Raw genomic sequence first — 25,369 nt, forward strand, 5'->3', positions numbered from 1 at the left:
TAGGGAAGACCAAAAACACACCTGGCCACAGTCAATTAGGTACTGCAAACATATTGCTAGGCTTCAATAATGTGACCTGGTCAATGTGCTCATCATCAAGGAAGGGTACATGAGAGGGTTAGGTGCTACCTCAGGGGTCAGCAAACTTTTTCAGCAGGGGGCTGGTCCACTGTCCCTCAGACCTTGTGGGGGCCCAGACTATATATATATTTTTTTGGGGGGGGGGAATGAACAAATTCCTATGCCCCACAAATAACCCAGAGATGCATTTTAAATAAAAGGACACATTCAACTCATGTAAAAACATGCTGATTCCCGGACCGTCCGCGGGCCGGAGTTTGCCTACCCATGTGCTACCTGAACAACTCCCAACTGCACTGTTGAGGGTGGGAAATGCTTCTTAACATCCCTGTTGTCTTATTTCTCAACCTTTGGTCTCACGTTGGCAAGGAAACCCTAGCCATCATGATAATGTCCCTGTTCTCCCCTAATGCCAAGCCCCATTGGAGCTGCTGCTTCCTCACTGCTGTCACAGTCACATCCCATACCACGATCTGCACTACAGAGGCAACTCTAGCAAAACTCTTCCCCTTACAGAGGGACTAAATACAGTGTCTCCTAATCAGATACTCTTAAGTTTTGTTTTCTTTCTTATCAAAGTTATCTTGCATTATTGCATTTATAAAAGAATTGGGCAAATTCATTTTGCGCATTAAACTTTGGATCAGACATTTTAATTTGTTGATTTTTACAATCACAGCATACACACTTGCACATACAGCACTGACATTCCAGAAAACACTCTTCCATTCCTATCATAGAAGTGCTCAGTGGGGGCTTCCAAGTAATAAGGAGTTAGAAGAACTGAAGTTTCTACTTACTTATTTGAGTATGTCTTGTGTGATGAGGTTATTGCCTCATGGCTGGGTGCCACTTTTGAGTTAATTAAAATGTTACTTTGGCATGTGTCCCACATTGAGGGGATTCCAAAGAGTGAATATTAACCTGAGATAGAAACTAAGATTGAAAGTGCCAACCTTTGCCTGCAAACGCAAAGCAGTCTGCTGACAGGGCTGAAATTCCTTGAGCCAAGCTGAAGTAGAATATCTAGTGCTTGGTCAGCAAGTGAGACACACTTTTCCAGCTCAGCGTAATGAGTAAAAAGGCTATGACCATCCATATCTCACATTTACAACTTGTGTTTTGCCTCAAAGACTAAATAAAAAAATGAAGTCATATGGACTTTTACAAAGCTGCTATAAAATAGTGGTAAGAGTTTGAACAACAAAGCAGGAGGTCTTGGATTCTATTTCTCTCTCATGAAGTAGCCTTAGGCAAGCCACCTTCAACACCCCCCCCACCCCACCCCAATTAAGTGCTTTGCAGTGTCCTATCTTAGGGGATACTTTCCACTACTGCAAGAATCCCTCGTATGTTTCAGAAAATTATAGGCTACACTGTAGGTTCCATTCTCAGTTGGCATTGCACATTTAAACCTCACTGCTTGTTTGCATATTACTCTTATTATTAAATTCCCACTATCTACACTTTCTGGAAACAGCTGAAGACATCTTTGTTCCGACAAGCTTTCCTAGCTGGGTGAATAGATCTCTGACATGTTTTTCTCCATTTATTTCATTTCAATTCATTTGCCATTATTTTCTGAGCTGTTTTTAACTGTGTTGATTATATTGCGTATATTGCATATATTACACACAAACACAATGTAATGCAGTCCCATCTGGGGCCAGAATCTGTCCTGCTAATTCCTTGCTATTTCAGGGGAATCAAGACCCGCTGGCCATGTTACAGAGGTGGAATAGTTGTGAAGAAGAGATTAGGCAACACCTGCCAGTGCTATCCTAGGATTTGAAAGTATTAACCAGCTGCTAATTCCTAAAAGAACTCATCTGCAATTTTAAAAACTGAGAAGCAAAATGACCTGAGAAAAGGCACAGAAAACAGAGTTGGCTTCTGGCAAGACTTTATGTGTGTCTGTGTGCGTGCATGTGTGTGCATGTGTGTGTGTGTGTGTGTGTGTGTGTACGTGCACGCAATTCACTTTTCAGAGTGCTCATCTAGACCAATCAACAAAAGGTTTACTCTGCTATTTCGGATAAGGATTACTGTAGTTGCAGCTAAGTGTTATTTCTGAACAGAGATTCTGAACTTTAGACATTTCCCCTCTGGCTTGGTAAAATCATATTAACAACATTTATTTACTTTCAATTTGTTGGTGAGGCTTGGGTGTTGTTTGTTTGTTTACTATAATGAGAGAGAGAGAGAGAGAGAGAGAGATTTGAATCTTTTCTTGGCTTTGAAATGGTTTTAAACAGATGTTACTAGAAAACATCAGCATTTGGCAGAATCTCTGATACCAAAGCAGCCCGCGTCAGAAGCAGGCTTACTGAAATCTGGGACACGAGTGCTCTGTTTTGCTAGGACTCCAGATCAAGATGTGGGGACACTGAGGAAGTATGAAATCTAGGATTCTCAAAGTGGACTGGCTTATTTAGGAACAACAAACAATTAATTATTAGAGGAGAGTGCCTGTCTCTCCAGTACTTCTTTCATTGGCAAAAGAGCAGTATTTGTATCACCCACTTTCTCAATTAGTACAACACACATCACCCAGATGCCTTCCTGCTTATGTTTAGATGTCTAGCTTGAGGCCTCTCCCTTAGTTTCATGGGACTCTGTTGCTTCACTTTCCCGTTGTTCCAGTTGGTACCATACATGGATGAAATGAAGCTCAGACAGCCAAGTCATCTTAGTTTCATCTCTTGAATCCCTGCGTGGGCCCAAGAATTACATGCAAAATTTTCATCTCCACCTTGGATACCATGCTCAAAGGCTTAGTGATGGCTGCTTAGAATAAAACAGCAAAAGCCACACATCAATCATGATGTGCCAAAGAAAAAGGCTGCAGAGAAGCACGGTGGCAACATTTGACATTGTGCCTATTCAGCATATCTCTGCACAGCACACACTTTCTACTACCCACCCTCCAAGCTTCTTTTCCTTTTCCTTGAAAGTGAAACAGATTTCTTGCCCTTTGGGCATTGCTGAAATGGGTGTGAATAAGAATTTTTGAGTAGGGTTCAGTGTCCTGGATAGCACCATATTCCTATCCCAAGGGGGGAAATTGCCAAAAGCTGTTGCTCCCTCAGTCTGTTTCACTCCACATCCCATCAGCCCCAGCCAGCATGACCAATGCAAAGGGATGATGGGAGTTGTGGTGCAACAACATCCGGAAGACCACTGGTTCCCCATCCTTGTTCTATGAATTTCTCACACTCCATTTACTTCTGTTCCTCATTATTGCCATTAAAGCCCAGCTCCAAAAGTGTTTAAATAAACTGAAAGTATAAAAATGTTTATGAAAAAATAAAATTACACAAATGACAGTGGAGCAAATCTACTTAATTTGCATAGCATACTGTGGTTTTCCATATCTGATAACACACAAGCCTATATACACTGTGGAAGATATTCTTAAAATGGAGGCAATGTCCTATTTAGAGGATAAAAAATAAAATGGCACTAAGAAGCAGCTAGACTCGATTACATAAGTTGCTGGATGTTTCTGTCACACACACACACACATGGTCACAAGCTCCTTCACTTTAGTCACATTATATTTATTCATTTCAACAATTTGTATACCACTTCATCATACTCCTCTCACTCAGTAATATCCAGGAGACCCAATACAATTCATATATTTATATCACACAATGTTATACAGATAGGCTATTGGAGCCTATTGGAGAGTTGAAGAGGCTGTCCTTTATTAACTGAGGAGCAAATATGTGTTTTCAAACCAATGAAGTATAAATCTACTTTCCCCCCTCAGGACATTAGCTCAGAGTTCAGCCTGCTTTGTCTCCTCACCAACAACATTTGAACATCTGATATTAACATTTCAATTCATTTGGCAGTCATATTGGCTTTTGTACAACTCATTTGTGAAACTTCTTTATTACAGCAGCTATTGATCACTTGCAAAATCCCTGCCGATATTGCAATAGCAGCCAGTTGCAATCTGCTCGCTTTGATACTGGCAACTGGATGAAATTGAGCAGAGGAAAATTTAAGCTGAACATCAGGAAACATTTAGAAACCAAGGTCTATTAGCCACTTCAATAATTTCCCAAGGGAGCCCCAGAAGATTCAATGAAGTAATTTAAAACTAGAATGCACAGAGAAGGAGGGAGGGAAACCAACACAACACAAATCCTGCACTGAGAGAAGAAGAGTTTGTACATGCTCAGTTTATATAAAAAATGTAAAGCAGTTTCTGAAGGTCTCTTTGAGCTTCTGGCTTAACTTGATATACACAGACGGCATGCAGGTGTTAAAAACTGTTCTTGAAAGAGTCTCTCACCCCCAATCAAGCTTCTTCCACTATAGCTCCTTACAAGACTTTTGTTAAATTCAGTATTTCCTAAGAAGCGAGTCTTGCTAATTTCAGCAGAACTTGGTTCCAAGTGCCTGCACTAAAGGGCTTCACCAGGGGGCCACTTTGCCCACAAAAACATGGACAATGCCAAGTTGGCTGCACCAATGCAACGTACACCCACTTCTGCATTGTCTCATTGCTAAAAGCTGGTCTACTGGCACATTGGCACAGAACCAGAAACCACCACCATATTCAAATTTGATCCACAGCAGATCTACAAAACTGTAATACAGGAGCATTGGCAGTGGGGAAATGGACAGAGATGGCTAAGAGGATACTGGATAACATTGCTTTCTTATGGACCATCCCAACCCACTCTATGGACAATGGGGAGAAGCAATATCAGCACAATCCTAAACGCTGACTATACACAGGTAAGCAGTTAGGTTGGAGCATGAAACTGAGAGGCACAACAGAACAGCCCTGCAACTGAATCAGTAGAAGTTCCTAACATACAACAGGTTTTACTGCCACTTTTAGCAGGGTATCAGTCACTTTTAAAAGGAAAACAAAGGAATCAACTGTGAAGAGCATAAGAAGAGCACTGATGGAGACTAATGACCCATCTAGCTGGGTATGCTGATTCCTACAGTGACCCACCAGATGCCTATGGGAAGTCGAGAGGCAGGGTTTGAAGGCAACATCCTTTCCCATGGTTTCTTCCATCAGCTGGTGTTCAAAGGAAGTATGCTACATATGAAGGGTCAATATAGCCATCCTAGGTAAGGGTAGATTATTTATTTAGGAATTACTGAGGATTTCCCCCTCCTCCTCTTCTTCATTGTTTTATGCATATCTCATTACAGCCTCAGAAATTATCTGTCTACAGGAAAATATAGACTCCAGAGCCATGATTTAAAAACTAAAAGGGCACCACCCACCAGGAAATTCACCCCATAAATCCCACTGGAATGAATGGGAGCTACACTCTGCAACTTTTACAAAACTGCTTCATTTCAACAGGGTTTCTGCAGAAGAACTATCTGCTGAACTGTGCTCTCTGAAAGGCATGCAGTGGACAAAGCAAATGCATTTCCATTCAGATACACAACCAAAAGAAGAAGACAATTAAGATAGAAAGATCAAGGCACAAATCGTTTCATGCAAATTAATGACTGGGTGGGAAAGTTTTCTCTGCCTAGGGCAAAATCGGGTTCTTTAACCAAGCACAATTCATTAATTCCCTTGGCAACGTTTTGTTGTGATTGTTTCTTCCTTTTCCCTCATTTGTTATTTCTTTTAACATTTTTCTCTTTTTTTGTTATTAAATGTCTTCTTTCATGACAATCATCATTTTCCTTTTTCCATGGAAACAAATCACCAAAGCTGCAACCCAAATGCCTCCTCCCTCTCCTCCTTTTAAGCTAGACTGTGCATGGTTTTGTGGGCTCAGGCAGCCAGCCACCTCTGGGTCACTCCATCAGCACAGACCTCTTCTTCTGCCCACAGAATGGGTGGATGAGTGGAAGGCCACTCTCTCAAGCTGGCCCCAGCCTGATCTGCCTCCCACCCACCACCACCTGCCTGCCCCCCCCCCGCCCTTTCTGGTGCTGCTGCCTCTTTGAGCTACCAAGCTGGGATGCACTCATGGCTCCATACATCTTCAGTGACAGCAGCTGTTTGGATTGATGTTTAAGTGTGTGTGCTGGCCTGCTGGATTTGGGGAATGGCATTACTATGCACAGGTTCAGTTGTGAATGGAAAACTTGCTGGGGCAAGGACCAACCTTTGCAGCTTCTGTTTACTTTGTAAAACATTGTGTGCATTGATGACTTGATGAAAATAATATCATTTGCTTAGTGGACATCCTTATTTGGCAGATACAGGTGACCTTTGTCCACATAAACCATCAAGAAGATGTTTACTTATACATATATACACGCAGCCACATGCACTCAAGACACACACACACACACACACACACACACACACCAATCATTTGGTTCTCAAAAGTCATGCAGAACACCTTGTTGCCCAGCAAGATGAACACAATTTTCACCACAACGAACAATGACCCCACCATCATGTATTTCAGTTTACCAGGTGTTCAATAATCCCTTCCGCACCATTTCTGCAGTCCCAGTAAAAGAGCGCATAGGTAAAGGCAAAGGGACCCCTGACCATTAGGTCCAGTCACGGACGACTCTGGGGTTGCAGTGCTCATCTTATTTTATTGGCCGAGGGAGCCGGCATACAGCTTCCAGGTCATGTGGCCAGCATGACTAAGCCGCTTCTGGAGAACCAGAGCAGCACACGGAAACACCGTTTACCTTCCTGCTGGAGTGGTACCTATTTATCTACAGTACTTGCACTTTAATGTGCTTTCGAACTGCTAGGTTGGCAGGAGCAGGGACCAAGCAACGGGAGCTCACCCCGTCGTGGGGATTTGAACCGCCAACCTTCTGATCGGCAAGTCCTAGGCTCTGTGGTTTAACCCACAGCGCCGCCCGAGTCCCACAAAAGAGCACATAGAAAAGTTTTAATATTCCACTCTACATGGATGGTGGGTTGTGATCGGCACACTAGGTTACAGATGGTGCAGGCCAGAGGAAGTGAGGACATGTGATAGTACAGGAAGCAGTGGAGAGGGAAGATATCAAAGTTGCAGAGGAATGCATTTCAAGTCACAACACTGCCCTCCTTCATGGACAAGTTTTTTGTTTTACATTCTTAAGTGAATCTTTGGATGAAAACTTTTAGTATAGCTGTACCTGTTTTGTACAAACAGATGCTCTATTTATATTGCATTTCTGTATTTTATTGTCTTGTAACTTGCTCTGGAGCTCATTTGGGGTTTGTGAAGTGATATCTAAATTTAATTAACTAAAATAACTAAGGAGCACCTTTGAAGAAACTGGTTATGTTGCCCCATAGAAGAGCAGTTCTGTGACTTGGCATAGGGCCCTAATGAAACAATTCCTGTGCACTTTCCTACCTAGAGAGCAAATGTCTTTCTGTCCCACTCAAGGCTAGACTAACATAAAGAATAGAAATATACAATGGACTGAACTACCCCTATTCCAATACAACAGGGATCAGAATCCTTTTTAATGTCCTTTGTGTTATGTACAATAAATGTTTTATGATCACATTGCATCAGAATTCCTGTTACTTTGCCACTGTTATTTGTACCTACCAGTAACTGGGGCATCTATATCCAGCAAGTTTTTTTCCTGGCGGAGAATTGAAGCACCCTCTGTTATTATTCTCAAAGCAACACTCTCTTCCAGCCTTCCTTCCTTCATAAGGTGTGCCTTTAGGATATCCACACGGGGCTTTCCATCATTGTCAAACACTTCCTTTGCTGTGAGCCGATGGCTTGGAGGAAATGGGACAGCTGCAAGAACAAAGACAGATGGATTCAATACACCAAGCAAACCCATTAGTCCCAATAAAAACAAAGTTTTTTTTAACTACTGGTAACCAATTTGGTTTTCATAAACTTTCTGTATTTATTAGACTGTTAGGCAATAAGACTGTTTCCTCTTGTAGTCAGTAGGCTTCTGGAGCACTTATGTGTACTTTGTAATCCCTAGCAATTTAACTTTAGTTTAAAATCCTAACTAAATCCCTTAAGAATAATATTTTGTTACTTATACCCCTCCCACTTGACTGGGTTGCCCCAGCCACTCTGGCTGGCTGCTCTCATCCCACCCTGCTCTCACCCTGAAAAGACAACGATGGCTAGCTCATGCATCTTAGCAAAGGATCAGCTAAGACAGAAGGTGCATCCTTTGCGAAGGTTCAAAACCTTAATCAAAAACTACTCAAGTTCAAGATAGGTAACTTTGGCTACTATGGACTTTCTTCTTTCCCCTGGCAATGCTTGGCTCTACCAAAGATTATTTCTGCAACCACACAAAATGCAACCAAGGTGGTAAGTCACAGACCCTACAGGACGTAAGGCAACGCTAGCAAAACATTAGTAAGTGCAAACACATCGCTCTTGAGAAGACTTGTAAACTATATAAACAATTATAGACCTGCAAGGGGAAGAGAAAACTGATGGGAGGCATGAGAGCTAATAAGGGCTATCATGCTGGGCTGGAGCCCCTGGATGGAAATAACAGGGAAACAGATTTTGCTTTAATACTAGGAGAAGCTCCCTAAGCAGTAAGGTCTACTGTCTTAGGAGGTGGTGGGTGGTGCACCCTCTCTGAATGTATTTACATAGAGGCTGGATGGACAACCATCTCTCAGGAATGCTGTGTTTGCATCCTGCACTGTAGATCCTACACTGAGCAGACCTGGGCCCTACCAATGCTATAATTCTATGAGAATGACAATTCGGATGTTCTGGGCACTGACTCCAACATTAAAGATGTTCTCCCATCAAGGGCTTAGTGCAAAGCCTCCCATTGTCACACAGCAGTGATAGGCTTTGCAGAACTCATGTGATACTGCTGCTTTCACTTTCTTGCTCCCAGCGGAAAAGCAAGAGAGGTGATGCTCTCAGTTTCAAGGATCAAGATGTAGCATTATCCCAGCTTAACCCCCTTTCCCAAGCAGCTAAATTGGAGTGGCATTAGAGGCTGCCTGCCTTGCCAGCTGCAGGGTAATTATACTCATCCAAGCTGCCGCTGCTGTGGTTGGGTCAGATTAAAGAAAAGTGAATGAAAAGCTCTGGGGAGGATTCAGAACTAGTCTATCTACAATACGTATAGGCCAGCCTCACCAAGTGGAGTGCATCCCTAAATATATATTTGTAATTTCCAGAGCTATGTGGCAACAGCACTTGAAGTTTCTGCATCTTAAAGAACCATTTCAGGTGGCACTTTCCCTCATCCCATATGGGTGTAAAGAATGCAAGGAGGGAGCCAGAAACTCCTTGAAATTGTTGGCTCCTGTTTATTGAGCATTTGTGCTGATTTGTTTGTACTGAGCTTATGCAGAGGTGCATCATCTTTACTGTACATAATTTAGTGTGCCTGCCTTTTTGGGATTTCTAGCTCGCTGCACTCAATGCCCTCTCTGACTTACAGAGGAATATTACCTCCAGTACATCCTTCTCTGTCCTTTCTATAACCATATCCTACTGGTTCTTTCTATGCCACCAGGTTTCTGTTTTGCTCGCTGTATCTGTAACTGCTATGCCCTCAAAGACCAAGCACTCCACTTCACCCATCTTGGCTCGGAGGCTTCCAGCATTACTGTAGAAAAACCTGTACGCAGTCTCACTCTTTACTTGTGTTTCGACATGTAGCCTTTGAGCCTCTCTGAATTGCTATCTTGCTCCCCACACTCACAATGCCTAGTTCTACGCAATCCAAATTTTCATCCATTTTAAGCTCCTGTCAGCTTTCCTGCCCACAATCAGTTTCAAAGCTGCTCTGCCATCTTACTTTTATTTTAAGTGCCAAAAGGTCTGGTTCATCCCTGTTCAAGTGAAGCCAACCCCTTTCTGCATAGGTCTAGCTTGCCCTAAAATATTTCCCCAGCGTCAAACAAATCTAAACCCCTCCTCCGAACACAATCATCTCACCATGCTATGGATCAGACCATGACACCAAACTGCCTCCTTGGTGAGCAGTGGAACAGGAAAGGAAGGCAGACCACCTGACTTAACAGGACAGAAGTGAGTTTTTACTTCTCCTCCATCAAGCTGAGAAGGAGGTGGCTGAGCTGCCCGCATTCGGACTTGCTTCAGAATTCAGCACTGGTTGTCCCCCCCCCCCAACAATCACTGACCAAGAATCACCAGGCAGCAACATGCTGCAGAAACAGTTAATATTTTTGTTTAGTGCTGCCTGTGTCAGCATCACTGCTGATGTTCTCAGCATAGCTATGGGAATAAGGTTCTTAATTAAACACCCTCTGCGGTGCCAGCAGAGGGGAACACACCACAATTATTGGCACACACCGCATGTAGTGTTGTTTTCTCCTTTCACTTCCTAACATTATAACAAGACAACCTGACTTCCAGTTAAGCTTATGCTACACACAAGTTCAATTCTTTTCCTACATACATGTATGTACACATACATGGTCCAATGCAGATACACGGCCTGACCTGACGACTCAAGTACGAACAACCATGCTGAATATTAAATTCTACGAATGACTACGCATAAAGCAGCATGATTCTACATGAGGCACATAGAGGCCCCATCCACACTGAGACTCGGGCCTCATCTGCACTCTACATTTAAAGCAGCATTGTATCAGCTGTGGCTTCCCACAAAGAATCCTGTGAACTGCAGTTTGTTATGCGTGCTGAGAGTTGTTAGGAGCCCTCACAGAGCTACGATTCCCCAAGTTCTAGGTGAAGAGGGACTTGACAGTTAAATTACTCTGGGAATTGGAGCTCTGGGATACGAACAGGGTCTCCACAACTGTCAGCAACCTTAACAATCTACAGTTCCCAGGATTCTTCGGCGGGGGCATGACTGTTTAAAGAGGTATGCTGCTGCTTTAAATGTATAGTGCAGATGAGGCCTGATTCTCAGCTCCTTTCTACCTTTTCCAGTCATCACTGGTCTTTCCTCCTCCTTCTTCACTGTTGTTTATAATGGCTGGTTCTGCCTTAGTCTTGGCTATCACTCTGTTTAGTGATAATCACAGGATATTGGACCTGGGATGGGAATCAGCATGTACAGGAGGAGTGCTGGACCACACACGCTACAACATAACACAACAACAAAACGGGGGAGAAAGGGTGGGCTCACCCCACTGTTTAGCTAATGCCATCCTCAAGGATTGGAGGGATAAGACTGAGCTGGCTGGCATATTTGATTGATGCTTCTAGTGAGATTAAATGCAAAGAAGGAATCATTTTAGCAGGGATGGACATCTGACATCTGTTCAAAGCTTTCTGCAACTGTCGACCAATTTACAATATGCAGGGAAACTACAAGTAAAGGAACTAAAACTTCTGCAAGGTACCCTATCAACTCCAACTCCAACAGCTACTTCTATTTATATTTTTATTTGTAAGCTGCCTTGGCATTGATTTATAAAACAGGAAGACTACAACCTCTCATCCCACTATTTCAGTCAGAATTGTTGTTTTGTTTTCGGAAGTCGAAGGTTATTTATAGTTGTCACCATTTTAAAATTTTTTTTTAGAGCAGACCAGTAATTATGCTTCATTATCATTTAATCATATGTCTGGAGAGGAAAAACCGCAGGCTTCAAATGGAATAACCACAATATTATTTTGTTTGTGACATTATGCCATATACATTTTAACATGTTTATTATAATAATTGTTACTATTGTGCAAATTTATAGGCCGCTTCCTGGCATAAAGCCGTCAAAGTGATGAAAACAGAAAAAAATGGAATAAAACATGAAACACGGGCTCTAAAAAGAATAAAACCATCCATACAAATTCTGAAAAACAGTGAAACAATTTCACCCGATATAAAATTGATCTTCCGCAGTTGATAGGGTTAAAGCTTCCTAAACAAAAATGTAAACATCATCATGTTAGGTGCCTGTCTGATTTTGGCAGCTCATTTATTCCAGAAGGCTGGAGTTGCAATTCTAAAAGCTTGGTTTCTAGTACAGGCTAAGCACACCTATTGTACTCTCAGCACAGCCCCATCTGAGGAGTGCAGCTGTCAGGCAGGATCCAGTGGGAAAGGCAGCACCTGAGATATTCTGGTCCCAAGTTGTTTCTTCAGGGCTTTAATTGCTAGAAGCAGGGCACTGAAATGTGCCCAGTAACATACTGGCAACCAGTGCAGCTCCTTCTACACAGGTGTTATATGGTGTCAATGGGGGTACCCAGACAACATTGTACAGTGGTACCTCGGGTTAAGAACTTAATTCGTTCTGGAGGTCCGTTCTTAACCTGAAACTGTTCTTAACCTGAAGCACTTTAGCTAATGGGGCCTCCCACTGCCGCCGCACCGCTGCTGCACGATTGTTGTTGGTTTTTTAAAAAAGAAAACTGAGTTTGAAAACATAGTACAGTAGTGTTGCTCCAAAACAGAAAGCACTAAACAAACTGCTAACATATGAGGCTAGCCAATTAAAAATATTTTCCAGATGCAAATGATTAACAAATTTATTACCACAAAGGTGGTGGTTGTTGTTTTAAAAGGCAAAGCCATGAGTGGCTGAACACTTGCTTCCTATTAACCTGGTTGCTAATAGAATAAGTACATATGCATGACGCACCACACATTGCATTAGCAAAAAAGCTCATTAAAATAATAAAACCAAATGGCATTAAAATGCAATTCATGCCAGTACCAAGAGAGGGCAGTATTAATTCCTTCACTATGCAGAGTTTAGTCACCTGGAATAACTATTCTTCCAGGTGGAAATTCTCAAAACGGGAAAAATATGGAGAACACAACTTCCTGCAGAGCAAGCCTGCTAGCTTGCTTCAGAAAACACAACAAAGAATCCCGGGACACTTTGAAGACTAACAATGTATTGCAGCATAAGCTTTCATTTTATCAGAAGAACGAGATGTTATCCTTAGCTAGAAGGCATGTGGGTATAAAGCAAAAAAGAAAAAGAAGAAAAGGGGGGTCCAAATGGCAATGAAATAATAAAAAAAAACACTATCTGATAATCCTTGGCAAATATTAAAATAAAGAGATCACTCATGACAGCTGTAACTGATAACAGAGCCATCAAGGTTTTGCTACGCTGATTATTTTAGAGAACTTGCAAACACGAATTTTAAAAAATGCTTAATGAGTAAAGCTACTGTAAAATGGCCATTTATCAGAACACTGAATGGAGGAGCAGGAAAATGAACCAAGCTGACATGTGAAGTGGTTCTTAGCAGTGTTTGACTTATGGGTAAATGCATACCCCTCAGTGGCAGAACAACTGCTTTGCTTGCAGAAGGTCCCAGATTCAACCTCTGGCATCTCCTTGTGGGGTTGGGAGAGAATTCTGTCTGAAATCCTAGAGAACCACTGACAGATAATGCGGGCAGTACTAATCTATCTGGGTGAAGGTCTGACTCAGCATCAGATGGCTTCCTATGTTCCTAACTTTTATAAGAAGAAGAAGAGTTTGGATTTGATATCCCGCTTTATCACTACCAGAAGGAGTCTCAAAGCAGCTAACAATCTCCTTTCCCTTCCTCCCCCACAACGAACACTCTGTGAGGTGAGTGGGGCTGAGAGACTTCAAAGAAGTGTGACTAGCCCATGGTCACCCAGCAGCTGCATGTGGAGGAGCGGAGACGTGAACCTGGTTCCCCAGATTATGAGACTACTGCTCTTAACCAGTACACCACACTGGCTCTCGTGTGGAACAGCAAACCACCTTCTGAAAGCCTCTGCAGTGAAGAAAATCCCAGTTAGGGGAAGTTTTAGTATTCCATATTACAAAAATTACTTTTGACTTCTTTTTGTAAATATGCAGCAGCCCTAGGGTAAAAAAAGAAAAACAGCTCATTGGGCTGTTTAAATATTATTTCACTATTGCACAGCACCTGAACTAGAGAAAAGGTCTAATCATTTCTACTCAACCTGCATGTGGCACCCCCCTTAGGGATCAGAACAAAGAGGAACTCCTGGGGATTGCCTTTTAACTCTGTAGATTCTGCCCCTTGGGCTTCTGGTTCCCCAGTTAATATTGCAACAAGTTGAAAACAGAGACATTTTTTCACCTCATCCTTCTTGTAAGAAACACAACCAAGTGCCACCATGTGCTCCTCACTTGAATTTCCCAGTAGCTAGCCAAAGACAACAAACAGAATTTGCAATAACAGCTGAGATTAGTTGGATGTCCAGAAGAGAGTGAAAGGCAAGTGTCATTTTTTTCTTCTTCAGATTGTTTAAGCTTAATTAAGTTTGTTCATGCCAAAGAAGCCAGCCTCCCATGAGCAGGTTGTACAGATTCAACAAAGCATATTAGTATTTGTGACTCGGGGTGCCTGTCCATACGTCATCTCTTGAGCCATGAGTGCCCCAACAGCAGTTTAATAAAGTCAGCAGAAATGAAGCTGAACAAATACTTCCTTCTGTGCATGTTTGCTAAAAGAGAAACACAGCAAGTCTTTCAAGCAAAGTGAGCAACACAACAAACATTTTTTACTGGCCTGTTGGCCATTTGTAACCTAAAAAGAACTAGCCAATCAAGCTTTGCAATGCTTGCTCACTTTTTCCTGAAAGCAGCAAATACGTACCGTGGCTATTAAAAAGGTAAAGGGACCCCTGACCATTAGGTCCAGTCGTGACCGACTCTGGGGTTGTGGCGCTCACCTCACTTTATTGGCCAAGGGAGCCGCTGTACAGCTTCCGGGTCATGTGGCCAGCATGACTAAGCCGCTTCTGGCGAACCAGAGCAGCGCACGGAAACACCATTTACCTTCCTGCCAGAGCGGTACCTATTTAACTACTTGCACTTTGACGTGCTTTCGAACTGCTAGGTTGGCAGGAGAAGGGACCGAGCAACGGGAGCTCACCCCGTCGTGTGGTTTCGAACCGCCGACCTTCTGATCGGCAAGTCTTAGGCTCTGTGGTTTAACCCACAGTGCCACTCGCGTCCCTTACCGTGGCTATTAGGTAGTGGCTATTTTCAAAAGGACAATGGTTGTTCTGCTTCCCCCAGACATAATAAGCTTAGGTAGAAGCAGAATGCTTCTGCTTCCTTAATCAGGGCTTGCTACTAACCAGGATTTGAACCTGGGTTGGGACCCCTTGTTAGCATTAACCTTGAGTCCTTTTCAAGAGTCCCAGCTTCTCCATCACATAAACTGGTGTTCCCAGGATGTGTGAAGGCACCAGACTCTACTCCACCATTTGCATGCCTTCAACGGAGAAGTGCATGCACATGTGCATGCTGTAGATGTGCAAACAAACACATGTGCAGTAGGAGCATCCCACTCCCTGCCTCAAGTCAGAAGACTTGAAAAAGGCTTTGGTTTGGTTAAGAACTTTTTGTAGGAGGACAGAGAATCACATGCTACAGTGGTCTGCACCAGCTCAATGACTCAAGCTGAACAGGACAGGACTACCAGAGGAACGCATAATTTTGTTTTGTTTTTTTCCTGCCCCACAGGACCCCTGGAGCACCTGAGAAGATTTAAAGAGCTATTCTAGTTACATCTTGGTTCATCTCCAGCAGACAATGCAGGCAAATGTTTAAAGATGTTTATATTTCTCAGTGTTAATGCAGCCAAGAGCTTGGCAATTCTGATTATGTCTACTCATGTCCTACTGAATCCAATGGGGCTTATTCCTAGGTAACCAGGATTAGGATTACAGCTTTATTCTTAGAATCAAAGAATTGTAGAGCTGGAAGGCACCCCGAGGGTCATCTAGTCCAATACCCTGCAATGTAGGAACCACAGCATTCGGTCCCTCATCCCATCTGAAACTATACTGGACCCTGCTTAGCTTTGAAAATGTGCTAGCAGTTTCACTGCTGCACCACTAGGATGATAAAAAGCAAATTTTTCCCATACAAGAGACTGAACCTGGGCCACCTGCATGAAAACCAGGAATCCTAACTGATAGCACAATTCCCCCCAAAATTCTCCGTTCTAAAATGATGTCTACTAAACCATTTGGCATTTTATAACCTTTTGAAATTTTATACCCTTAACAAATAATAATAATCATAATAATAATCTCATGTCTATAAATGTCTTGGGCATTTAGTTCAAAATATAATACTACTGAAGTAGCCAATTGTCTTATTTTCCAGACTAATTCTTTTGAGATGCACATGGAGAAAAGCAGTGTACAGAAGGCAAAGCAGTGGGTTTTTTAAAATATAAAAATGCCGTACCTGCTGCCAACTAGGCATAATTAAAACATGATTTTTTTCACCTGCTCAAAAGAGAAAGATGAAGGCATATTTGCAGAGAACAATTGCTGTGAAGTAACAGCTATTTTAGACTTATTTTGCAGAGTTGCTTGTTACAGGTGACATACAGTATGTAGAAAGTGAGTCATTACAGTCCATGGTTGCTAAGAAACGGCATAGTCACAGCCCACTTATAGTAGAGAAGTCTGCCAAACAAAGTGCTACACTAGAGAATTGCCCAAAGATGCATAGATGGAATACCTGTCTTCTTGTGGCTACACTGAAATGCACCATGCAGTCTGATGATACTATACAATTAAACTAATGAATAAGCAAAATCTTTATTTGACATGAAGTTTCAAAAACAAGACCAATGGAACCCAAAGCTTGTGGAAGTTTTCCATTGGTTTTCTAGCACCATGCTCAGGCCGAAGGGGAAAAACCCACCTGCACAGTTGTAGATAGGCAGGTAACATGCACAGGAATGTGCATACTGTTCTAAGGAATGGAAATAAAATTATGGCCAACACAACAAGCACACACTTGACTCTGAAGATCCTTCTGACCACCATACTTGGCTGACATACTTGTTGCAAAAGGACTGAACCCAAGTCCCCAGCATCTCTGGATGTAGCTGGGAAAGGCTCCCGATCTTAAACCTTGCTAGTCCATGTGAACAGGATTAAAGTAGATAGGCCAGTGGTCTAACTCAGTATTAAGGCACTCTCCTATATTCCTGCCATACACAAGACTAAAGTTCCTTGAAGTGCAAGCGTCTCATCCAGACCAACAAAGTGAGTATAAGAATTATTAAAGGGGGCGGGGGACGGTTACGCTAATAAATTATGGAACAAGACCTTCCGCAAGCTGCAATTGGTATTAATAAAAAGTGTGGCCTTCCCCAAACAGGTAGCCTACTAGTGCTTTGTACTGCAACATTAATCAGCCCCTGAAAGCACAGCCGGTGGCCAGAGGTAGTGGGAGTTGTAGATCAACAACATCTGGAACGCACCAGATTGGCCTGCCAAAGACTGATCTAGTCACTCAGTTCTTTACTAAGGCCTGTACCTAAAGCTCTGGTGGTTATTTTAATGCATGCTTTCTTCTTACACCAAGTGTAAATAAATTGATATAAAAGTGTGTGTGCGTGTGTGTGTGTGTGTGTATATATGAGTTTACATGCACATGTGCATAAAGAAATGATAGCTTGGGTCCAAAGAAGAGCAAACAAAATCCTGCTTAGGAAATGTAAAATTCCCTGCAGTCTCCTGTGATTCCCCCAGTGCTGATTCACAGAGTCAGGGGACCCACCTGAATGTTCTTCAGTGTGGAACAGAAGCTGAAATCAGGGACCCGCTTTAGTGCACAGAAATGTCTTTCTGCTCGTGCTAGGACACCACTGGAGCCAAGCGAATGTAGATTACGTAGCCTTACATACACACATTATCTCCTGTTTTTCATATCAATTGTTTTGACTACGGTTATTAATAACATTTTTAAAAACCCAGGGAAACAGCCAGGCTCAACCAAAATCCCTTTAAGTGTAGACTAGCACATGCAGGATTACATCTGGAAAAGCTGATTACAACTTCCTGACCTCCATCAGTGGAATTTGCTTTTGAACTTAGTGTCCCACCCAAGTTTGTTCCATAAGCTTCCAAGCAGTGTGTTGACAGATTTTGCTTTTATTAGATATTGAACAAAGAACAACTACACTCCATTGAAAAGCCATTATAGGAACAATTAATTCAGCAGAAAGCATCACTGGAAACACTGAACAACAGATCCCTCCCCAAAAGTACCATGCTGTAATGGAAAATGCCACTGTTCTGTTAAGGTTTAGGTGAATATACAAGTACTGAATAGAAGAACTGCATAAAGCCAATAGCCCATCTAGTGCAACATCATCTAGTCAACCATAGATAGATGGGAAGCCTGCAAGCAGGACCTGAGCACAACGGCACTCTCCCCATTTATGATTCCCAGCAACTGATATTCAGGGACATACTGCTTTCAATCTTCTCCTGCATGAGATGAGAGGCTCTGGTGGATTGAGAGAATGAGACCAATAGTGGGTCCAGTGGTAAAGAATGAGGTCACTGCAAATGTTGTAGAGGGAAATGAGGGGCAGATGGGGCTCGTCAATCTGGGAAGGTAGCCCATCTAGGAGAAGAAGCACTCTGATCCTAAACTTTGTAGCTATACTCATTTGTGAGAAAGGTGAACCCAGAGGAAAAATCCATACCTGCTGCCTTGTGGGGCATCTTCAGAAGAAGAAAAGGCTAAGGAGAACAGTGGTACCTCGGGTTAAGAACTTAATTCATTCTGGAGGTCTGTTCTTAACTTGAAACTGTTCTTAACCTGAGGTACCACGTTAGCTAATGGGGCCTCCCACTGCCGTCGCGCCACCAGAGTACGATTTCTGTTCTTATCCTGAGGTAAAGTTCTTAACCTGGGGTACTATTTCTGGATTAGCGGAGTCTGTAACCTGAAGCGTCTGTAACCTGAGGTACCACTGTAAACCCTAAACAAATCCAGAATGGAGTCCCTAATACCGTTGGATGGCAGCTTGTGTCTTCCTTCTGTCAACTCCCGCAGCCAAGCTGGTGCCAAATGTATTGCTCTGCTTTCCTTTGGACCACATCAGTGAAGCCGAGGAGGGGCGGGTCTTGTCATCTGGGCAGCCCAGGACTTCCATACACATTGCCAAGGCTTGCTCCCTGGGGAGGTCACTTCGGTGCTGGTAAAGTTTGACTTCACCCCCGGAGGCACACTCCATTGTCTCTTGAGAGACACAGATGCCAACTCCCTTCAAAAGTGAAGGTAGAGCATGGTCATCGTGGCCAATAGCCAATGATAGCTTTATCCTCCATAAACTTGTCAAATCTTCTTTTAAAGTCACCCTGGGAAAGACCCTGGTGTTGGGAAAGATGGAGGGCACAAGGAGAAGGGGATGACACAGGACAAGATGGTTGGACAGTGTTCTCAAAGCTACCAACATGAGTTTGACCAAGCTGCGGGAGGCAGTGGAAGACAGGAGTGCCTGGCGTGATCTGGTCCATGGGGTCATGAAAAGTCGGAAACAACTAAACGACTAAACAACAACAGCAGCAACAACATTGCTCTAGGCTCCTTTTGAAGGAAGAGAAGTATATGAACTCTAAAATTAAATAAAAGATTTCCTAGGGTTTTCACTTTGGGGTCATTTAATAACATCCTGGGAATCTCCTTCAAGGGGTCTGCCTCAGGGCAGAGAATATTTGTCTCCTTATTAAATCCTGGCTGCACTTGAAGAGGTTCACACAGCAGGGTTTTGTCCCACCCTCCCACTCCCTTTAAGACTCTGGAAAGCTTTCCTATAAAAGCTCGTGTCCTAAGTAGGAGTTACTGCAGGATTTGATAACAAAATTGCTCTCCCACGAGAAATTGTCCTCTTCAGCAACAATCCATATTTAAATACCGCACATCTTCCAGAACAGCACACCAACCTCTTTGGTTAAGCTGGGAAAGAAATTCCCTTGCTTTCTCCTACTCACAGGCATGCCAGAAGAAGAAGGGGTGGGGGTGGGGGTAGAATCAAAGCTTCATCCCACAGAGCCATATGTACTGGACTCTGCAACTTCAAATGAATTTCTTTCAACCTCTTCGAGAAAAAATAGCCTAAAGCACTTTGAAACGTCCCCAAAACAATCCTCCTTAACAGCACTGAAGCCCAGCTCTTTTGTGATTTGCCAAATGCAGGGGGGGGGTGCCCCCTTTCTTTTCTTTTCCTTTTTGGTACAGAATAACCACAGTGCTGTGACATTCAAGCCATGTTACAATCGTTACCTGTAGCTTAATACAAGTGTTCTATGCACATTTACTTTGTATTTGAAAAGAAACAGTTTCCTGGCTCCTGATGTTTCAGGCACCATGGTGGCTCCATTTAAAAGCTAAATGTTTGACATTTTACAGCTCAGAAAAGGTTTGGGAAAATGTAAGCTAATTACACAGGTCCAACTGTACCTAGTTAAACTCCCACTGAGCGTTCCAGGAGTGTGTGGGCAGTTCTGTGTAGGTAGGAGTAAAGTTGTTGCTGATTTCACCACGGCACAGCACGAGCTATGCAACCTTCTTATGACTTAGCTGTTCAACCATTTTATTTGAATATCTCAATCAGCAATGAGGAAACAACTTGGAAAGACAACAGAATAATGGTTCCAGGCTACAAAAGAACACAAAACTCCTACCCCTGTACAGCATCTTTACAAAATAAATGAAAGAAGCACATTTTTGCCTCTGAGTCACGTTTCATAGCTACGTGAACACAGCAACTTTCTTTGCAATTTCCTCCATGGGTCTTATTTCCTTACTCTATTATTCTTGTGATCACCTCCTCTCCGATACAAGGCAACCAAGGTCTTCGGGTTGCTATGCTGATTAAGTGACTTCAGCTTCCATTCTTGTTTTCCATGTACAAGGACTATCTGTAGATTCATTTCTCAGCACACAGTGTGTGTCTCATCACCAAGCCCATGGGTCGGCAAACTAGGGGCCGCGGGCTGGATCAGGCCCAATTGCTTTCTGGATCCGGCCCGCGGATGGTCCGGGGATCGCTGCGTGGATAGCCAATGGGCACTTTCCTTCCCTCTCCCTTACACGGCGGCGGTGGTGCCTCCTCCCTCCCTCCTCCTGGCTTCTCCCCGCTCTGCCTAGAGGAGGAAGGGGGCTGGGCTTTGTTGGTGCCAGCTGCAGCAGTGCTCGAGCGGCCACCATTTTAAGCAGCTCCTCTCCAGAGCCCTTTCGTGCGCCGCTCATCGTCCCTCCATCGCCGCTGCCAGCCCCTGCTGCTCGCAAGACACAGGTAAGCAGCCACTGGGGCTCATGGTGCTCTTGCATCATTTTTTCCCTTCAAAATATAGTCCGGTCCCCCCACAAGGTCTGAGGGACAGTGGACCGGCCCTCTACTGAAAAAGTTTGCTGATCCCTGACCAGGACTGTCCAGCTCGTAATGATGGGCAACACAATCTACTGGGGGAGACTTTGCACACAAACTTTCATATTTCTACAAATAAGCAAAGTAAGTCACCACTTGCTTCCTGCCATCCCCTAGCCCTCCGCAATCAGAACACAGATAAGGCCCATTGATTCAAGGTACAAGAAAGGAGATTCTGACTAAACATCAGGGAGAAATTTCTGACTGTAAGAACTGTTCTGCAGTGGAACAGACTCCTTTGGAAGGTGGTAGACTCTCCTCCCTTGGAGGTTTTAAGCAGAGGTTGTATTGCCATCTGCCAGGGATGCTTCAGTGAGATTCCTGCATTGCAGGGGGTTGGAATAGATGATCCTTCCAACTCTACGATTCTATGATTCTAAGACAATGCGAAATTTATTGAAAGGCTCGGCATCTCAGGGTCAGCAATGTCTCAAGTACGAAGAGCAAGAGCTCAATGTGCATGATGGCTTCTATAAGCATAAGGAATAGTCAGTGTACAATAGGGAACTGCCAGGCTTAGTTCACTGCTTTTGCTAGAATCATACCCTACATTTGCCTTTGATTTAGACTGAATCCATCACCAATCTGAGGAAGCTCACAAATTATTTTTGCAACTCTGACCCAGTTCATATCCATTCATTCTAGGGGAGGAGGGAAACATGAGACACTAATGAGAACATTATCCCATAGCCTAACCTTACAGGATCTTCATTCCACAAGGTCTAACCAATTACCATGTTAGTAAGAGACGGAAAGTATTCCGCAACCACGGTTACAGAATATTATGTATGAGGAATGGCAACCACTCAATTTTCTCTATTCTCATAAAATGCTGTAATAAGCAAATCTCAGTGACTTTTCGTTCCAGTTCTGTATCCTCCCCCACCCCCCGGCCACCCTCAATCCATTGATGCTAACACACTTAACAACTAGAATAGCAACCTGAACTGAAAATTGGGACAAAAGGTTTAAGGAGTAAGCTCCAATAAAACCTGCAGCAGATTCATAATAATAACTTCTAAGATGTTCAGTACTTAGTACTGTTCTACATTCCATGGGGAGTGGGAATGAACTGTATACATACATACATACATACATACATACATACATACTGCCCCCCTCACAAATCTTTTAAATACTTGAGTAAAGGCTTAACTTAGTCAACTCCTTCCCAATGGTGGTGATTCAGCAATTAGAGCTGTTCAGAATCATTTACTGGTAATATCTTATATAGGTAAAAAACCAAGACTGAAACTAGGAAAAATATGTCATCACCTATCCAAACCCATGTCAAATCCCTACAAAGCAAAAAGGAGGTGAGATTATGTGTACCATGGGCACGGGGCAGGGGGCTTGTACCTATGCTTTTCTCACCAAAATTACTTTCAGCTCTTTTCCTTCCACTGAAGTTCCTTCTAAACCAACGTGTTCCAAATCTCAACACATTCATTGCATGTTTCCTCTCAGTGGGACTTTCCTCCAAGTTAGGTTTCATCTTCCAATTCTAATCAATCAATTTGTCTGTCAATTTCTATATGTAACAATAATCAGTTCAATCATCCTGCTAAGCTTGTTATTTTCAAAATCACTGATTAGTAAGATTTGTTGAATGCAATGTCGTTCCTTTCTGAGTAAACATGCATAAAATTGCAGCACTCCAATAATTTATCTGTCAATTTCTACATGTAATAACTATCATGCTAGGTAATAACCTTAGCATCTTAAACAATATAATAATAGATTGCTTTAGCATATGTAAACAAGGAGGCATTGCACCACAGGAATCTAGCTCTTTTTCTAAAGAGGATTTACTCCTTGCATTTCTATTTGTGAAAAATATTATTTTGGTCTAAGTCTCATCAACTCACCCTTCCCTTTTTTTTTGCACACGGGAAAGGAGAAGGTAATCTCTTTAAAATCATGTTTTATCTGAATCCACTTCATGGTACTGGGACAAGTTTTGACCACGTGCAGGAATGAGGCACAAGGAAGAAACTACTGAAGGACAGAAAGCCAAGATATACCCTACCTGAAAAATATGAGAATAAGGATGAGATAAATTCTATCTTGCACCTAATTTCACAGCTGTATTGTGGATAACAAGAAGCCAATATCACACAAGATTAATAATGTAAACAGCATGGGGAGAAAATGGAACCAGCTGTATCAACTCACAATAAAACTATGTATTTTAAGTTTTTCCTTTTGTGGCAAAGAGCTGAAATGATCAAAAGCAAATTCTTCCTGTCACTGTTACCCAGCATCTAAACCCAACTACTTTATCAAGGTGCTTTAATCATTAGCTTTAGTGCAATGCAACCATATTTCATAGGAACATAATAGGCTGACCTGTTATGCCAATCAGACCAAAGGTCCATCTACCACAGTATTGTCAACATTCCTGAAAGTGGCTTTTCAGGGTCTCAGGCAGAGGTCTTTGTTAGCCCCACCTGTAGATTCCCAAGACCCCTTCATTGTTATGGATGTTTTAGTTGAAATTGCTACATTGCAGGGGGTTGGACCCAATGACCCACAGGGTCCATTCCAACTATACAATTATACGATTCTATGTCCTCTACTACTCAGCTTATGCCCCTTCACCATTCATTAGTCCATTAGAAATCAACATATACTGGAAATAGTGAGGGAGCACACTGTAGCACTGCTGGTTTGACATGCCTTCAGAGAATGCAAACCTCAGCTGTTAAAGCAGCTGCTAAACCTATCAATTTTCAGATCAGTTACACATAAGCAGCACAACGTAACTTGGGTTTCCCAAGCATACTGTCCCAGTAGGCTTCTACTCCTTTTTCTCATGCCCAGCCTCAACCTATGAAATCCTTTAGCTAGCTGTTCTTCAGCACCTTGCATCTTCTACTAAAAAGGTGGGGATTCAAGTCACGTGATTACTTTCCAGCAAGGATAAAGTTAAATGCATAAGATGGTACTCAGCTAAGTTTCACTCATAGAGCCACTGAAATAAATGGACCTAACTTTGTCGTGTTCATTTATTTCAGGGGTAAGCAACCTAAGGCCCAGGGGGTGGATGCGGCCCAATTGCCTTCTCAATCCGGCCTGTGGACGGTCCAGGAATCAGCGTGTTTTTACATGAATAGAATGTGTCCTTTTATTTAAAATGCATCTCTATGTTATTTGTGGGGCCTGCCTGGTGTTTTTACATGAGTAGAATGTGTGCTTTTATTTAAAATGCATCTCTGGGTTATTTCTGGGGCATAGGAATTCGTTCATTTCCCCAGCCCTAAAATATAGTCCAGCCCACCACATGGTCTGAGGGATGGGCAAATTGGCCCATGGCTGAAAAAGGTTGCTGACCCCTGATTTATTTCTACTCTGAGTAAAACTTAGTTGAATACAACCCATTCATTCCAGTAAATGCAGGGTAGGTTATAACCCGGTATTGTCATCTGGGCAGCCCAGGACCTCCATACACACTGCCCAGGCCTGCACTCCAGAGAGGTCACTTTTGTGCTGCTAACACAGCAAAGCAACACAGGAGGCAGCAGTTACAAGTTACCGGTGTCAGCAGCCATAGCAGGCACTGTGTCTTTACCTTCAGAGGCGCACTCTATTGTCTCTCAAGACAGACCGATGCCAACAACAAAATTCCACATTCAATTCCAACTAGGAGGAAGTCGTCCCCCTCCCTCAAAGGCTCCTAAACACCAGTGACACTTCTAGGTGGGTCTGAATATATAGTATGATCCAGACAGGGATGCCCTTAACTCTGTGGCCTGCATGAAACCAGAAGAGTTCTGCAAAACAAGTGTATCAGCTTCCTCAAGAGTAATATTGAGCCAGAGAAAAACCAATGCTGATGGACATTTACTAAACTCATTCTTGAATCTCTACTGGCCTGCCACAGTCTAGAAAAAGCAATAATGAGGGGGAAATCCTGGGATTTTTTTCTTTCTGTGCTTAACTTGCATGTGCTAACTTGCACTGGAAAAAATGGATGCCCTAAAGAGTGATCTAATCTAGCATGCTTTATTTTACTTGTATTTAGGAAACAAAGCTAAAAACAAAGCTCCACCTATGCCAATATTCCGGATCAGTTTGTCAGCTCAAGTTAATTATTTCTACCCTGTTTTATTTCCAGGATCTGCATGACCTCTATAGCAAGGATTTCTAAAACTGTATCTCTCTAATGTCGTGGGTGCGGATCTCAATTTGTATCACCTTGCCACCTA

At 42.8% G+C, this 25,369-nt stretch overlaps 1 protein-coding gene across 5 annotated transcripts in view; it reads right to left on the reverse strand.

The window, feature by feature from the left end:
• Nucleotides 1-25,369, reverse strand: part of PPP3CA (protein phosphatase 3 catalytic subunit alpha) — a 186,103-nt gene that overhangs the window by 92,391 nt on the left and 68,343 nt on the right. For all 5 annotated transcript variants that reach the window (XM_079990249.1, XM_079990248.1, XM_079990250.1 and 2 more), the window contains exon 2: nt 7,599-7,799. In XM_079990249.1, the coding sequence (XP_079846375.1) occupies nt 7,599-7,799 (201 nt within the window). The remainder of the gene's footprint in view (nt 1-7,598; nt 7,800-25,369) is intronic.

Source organism: Podarcis cretensis (assembly GCF_951804945.1).
Source record: "Podarcis cretensis genome assembly, chromosome: 9".
Lineage (NCBI taxonomy): Eukaryota > Metazoa > Chordata > Lepidosauria > Squamata > Lacertidae > Podarcis > Podarcis cretensis.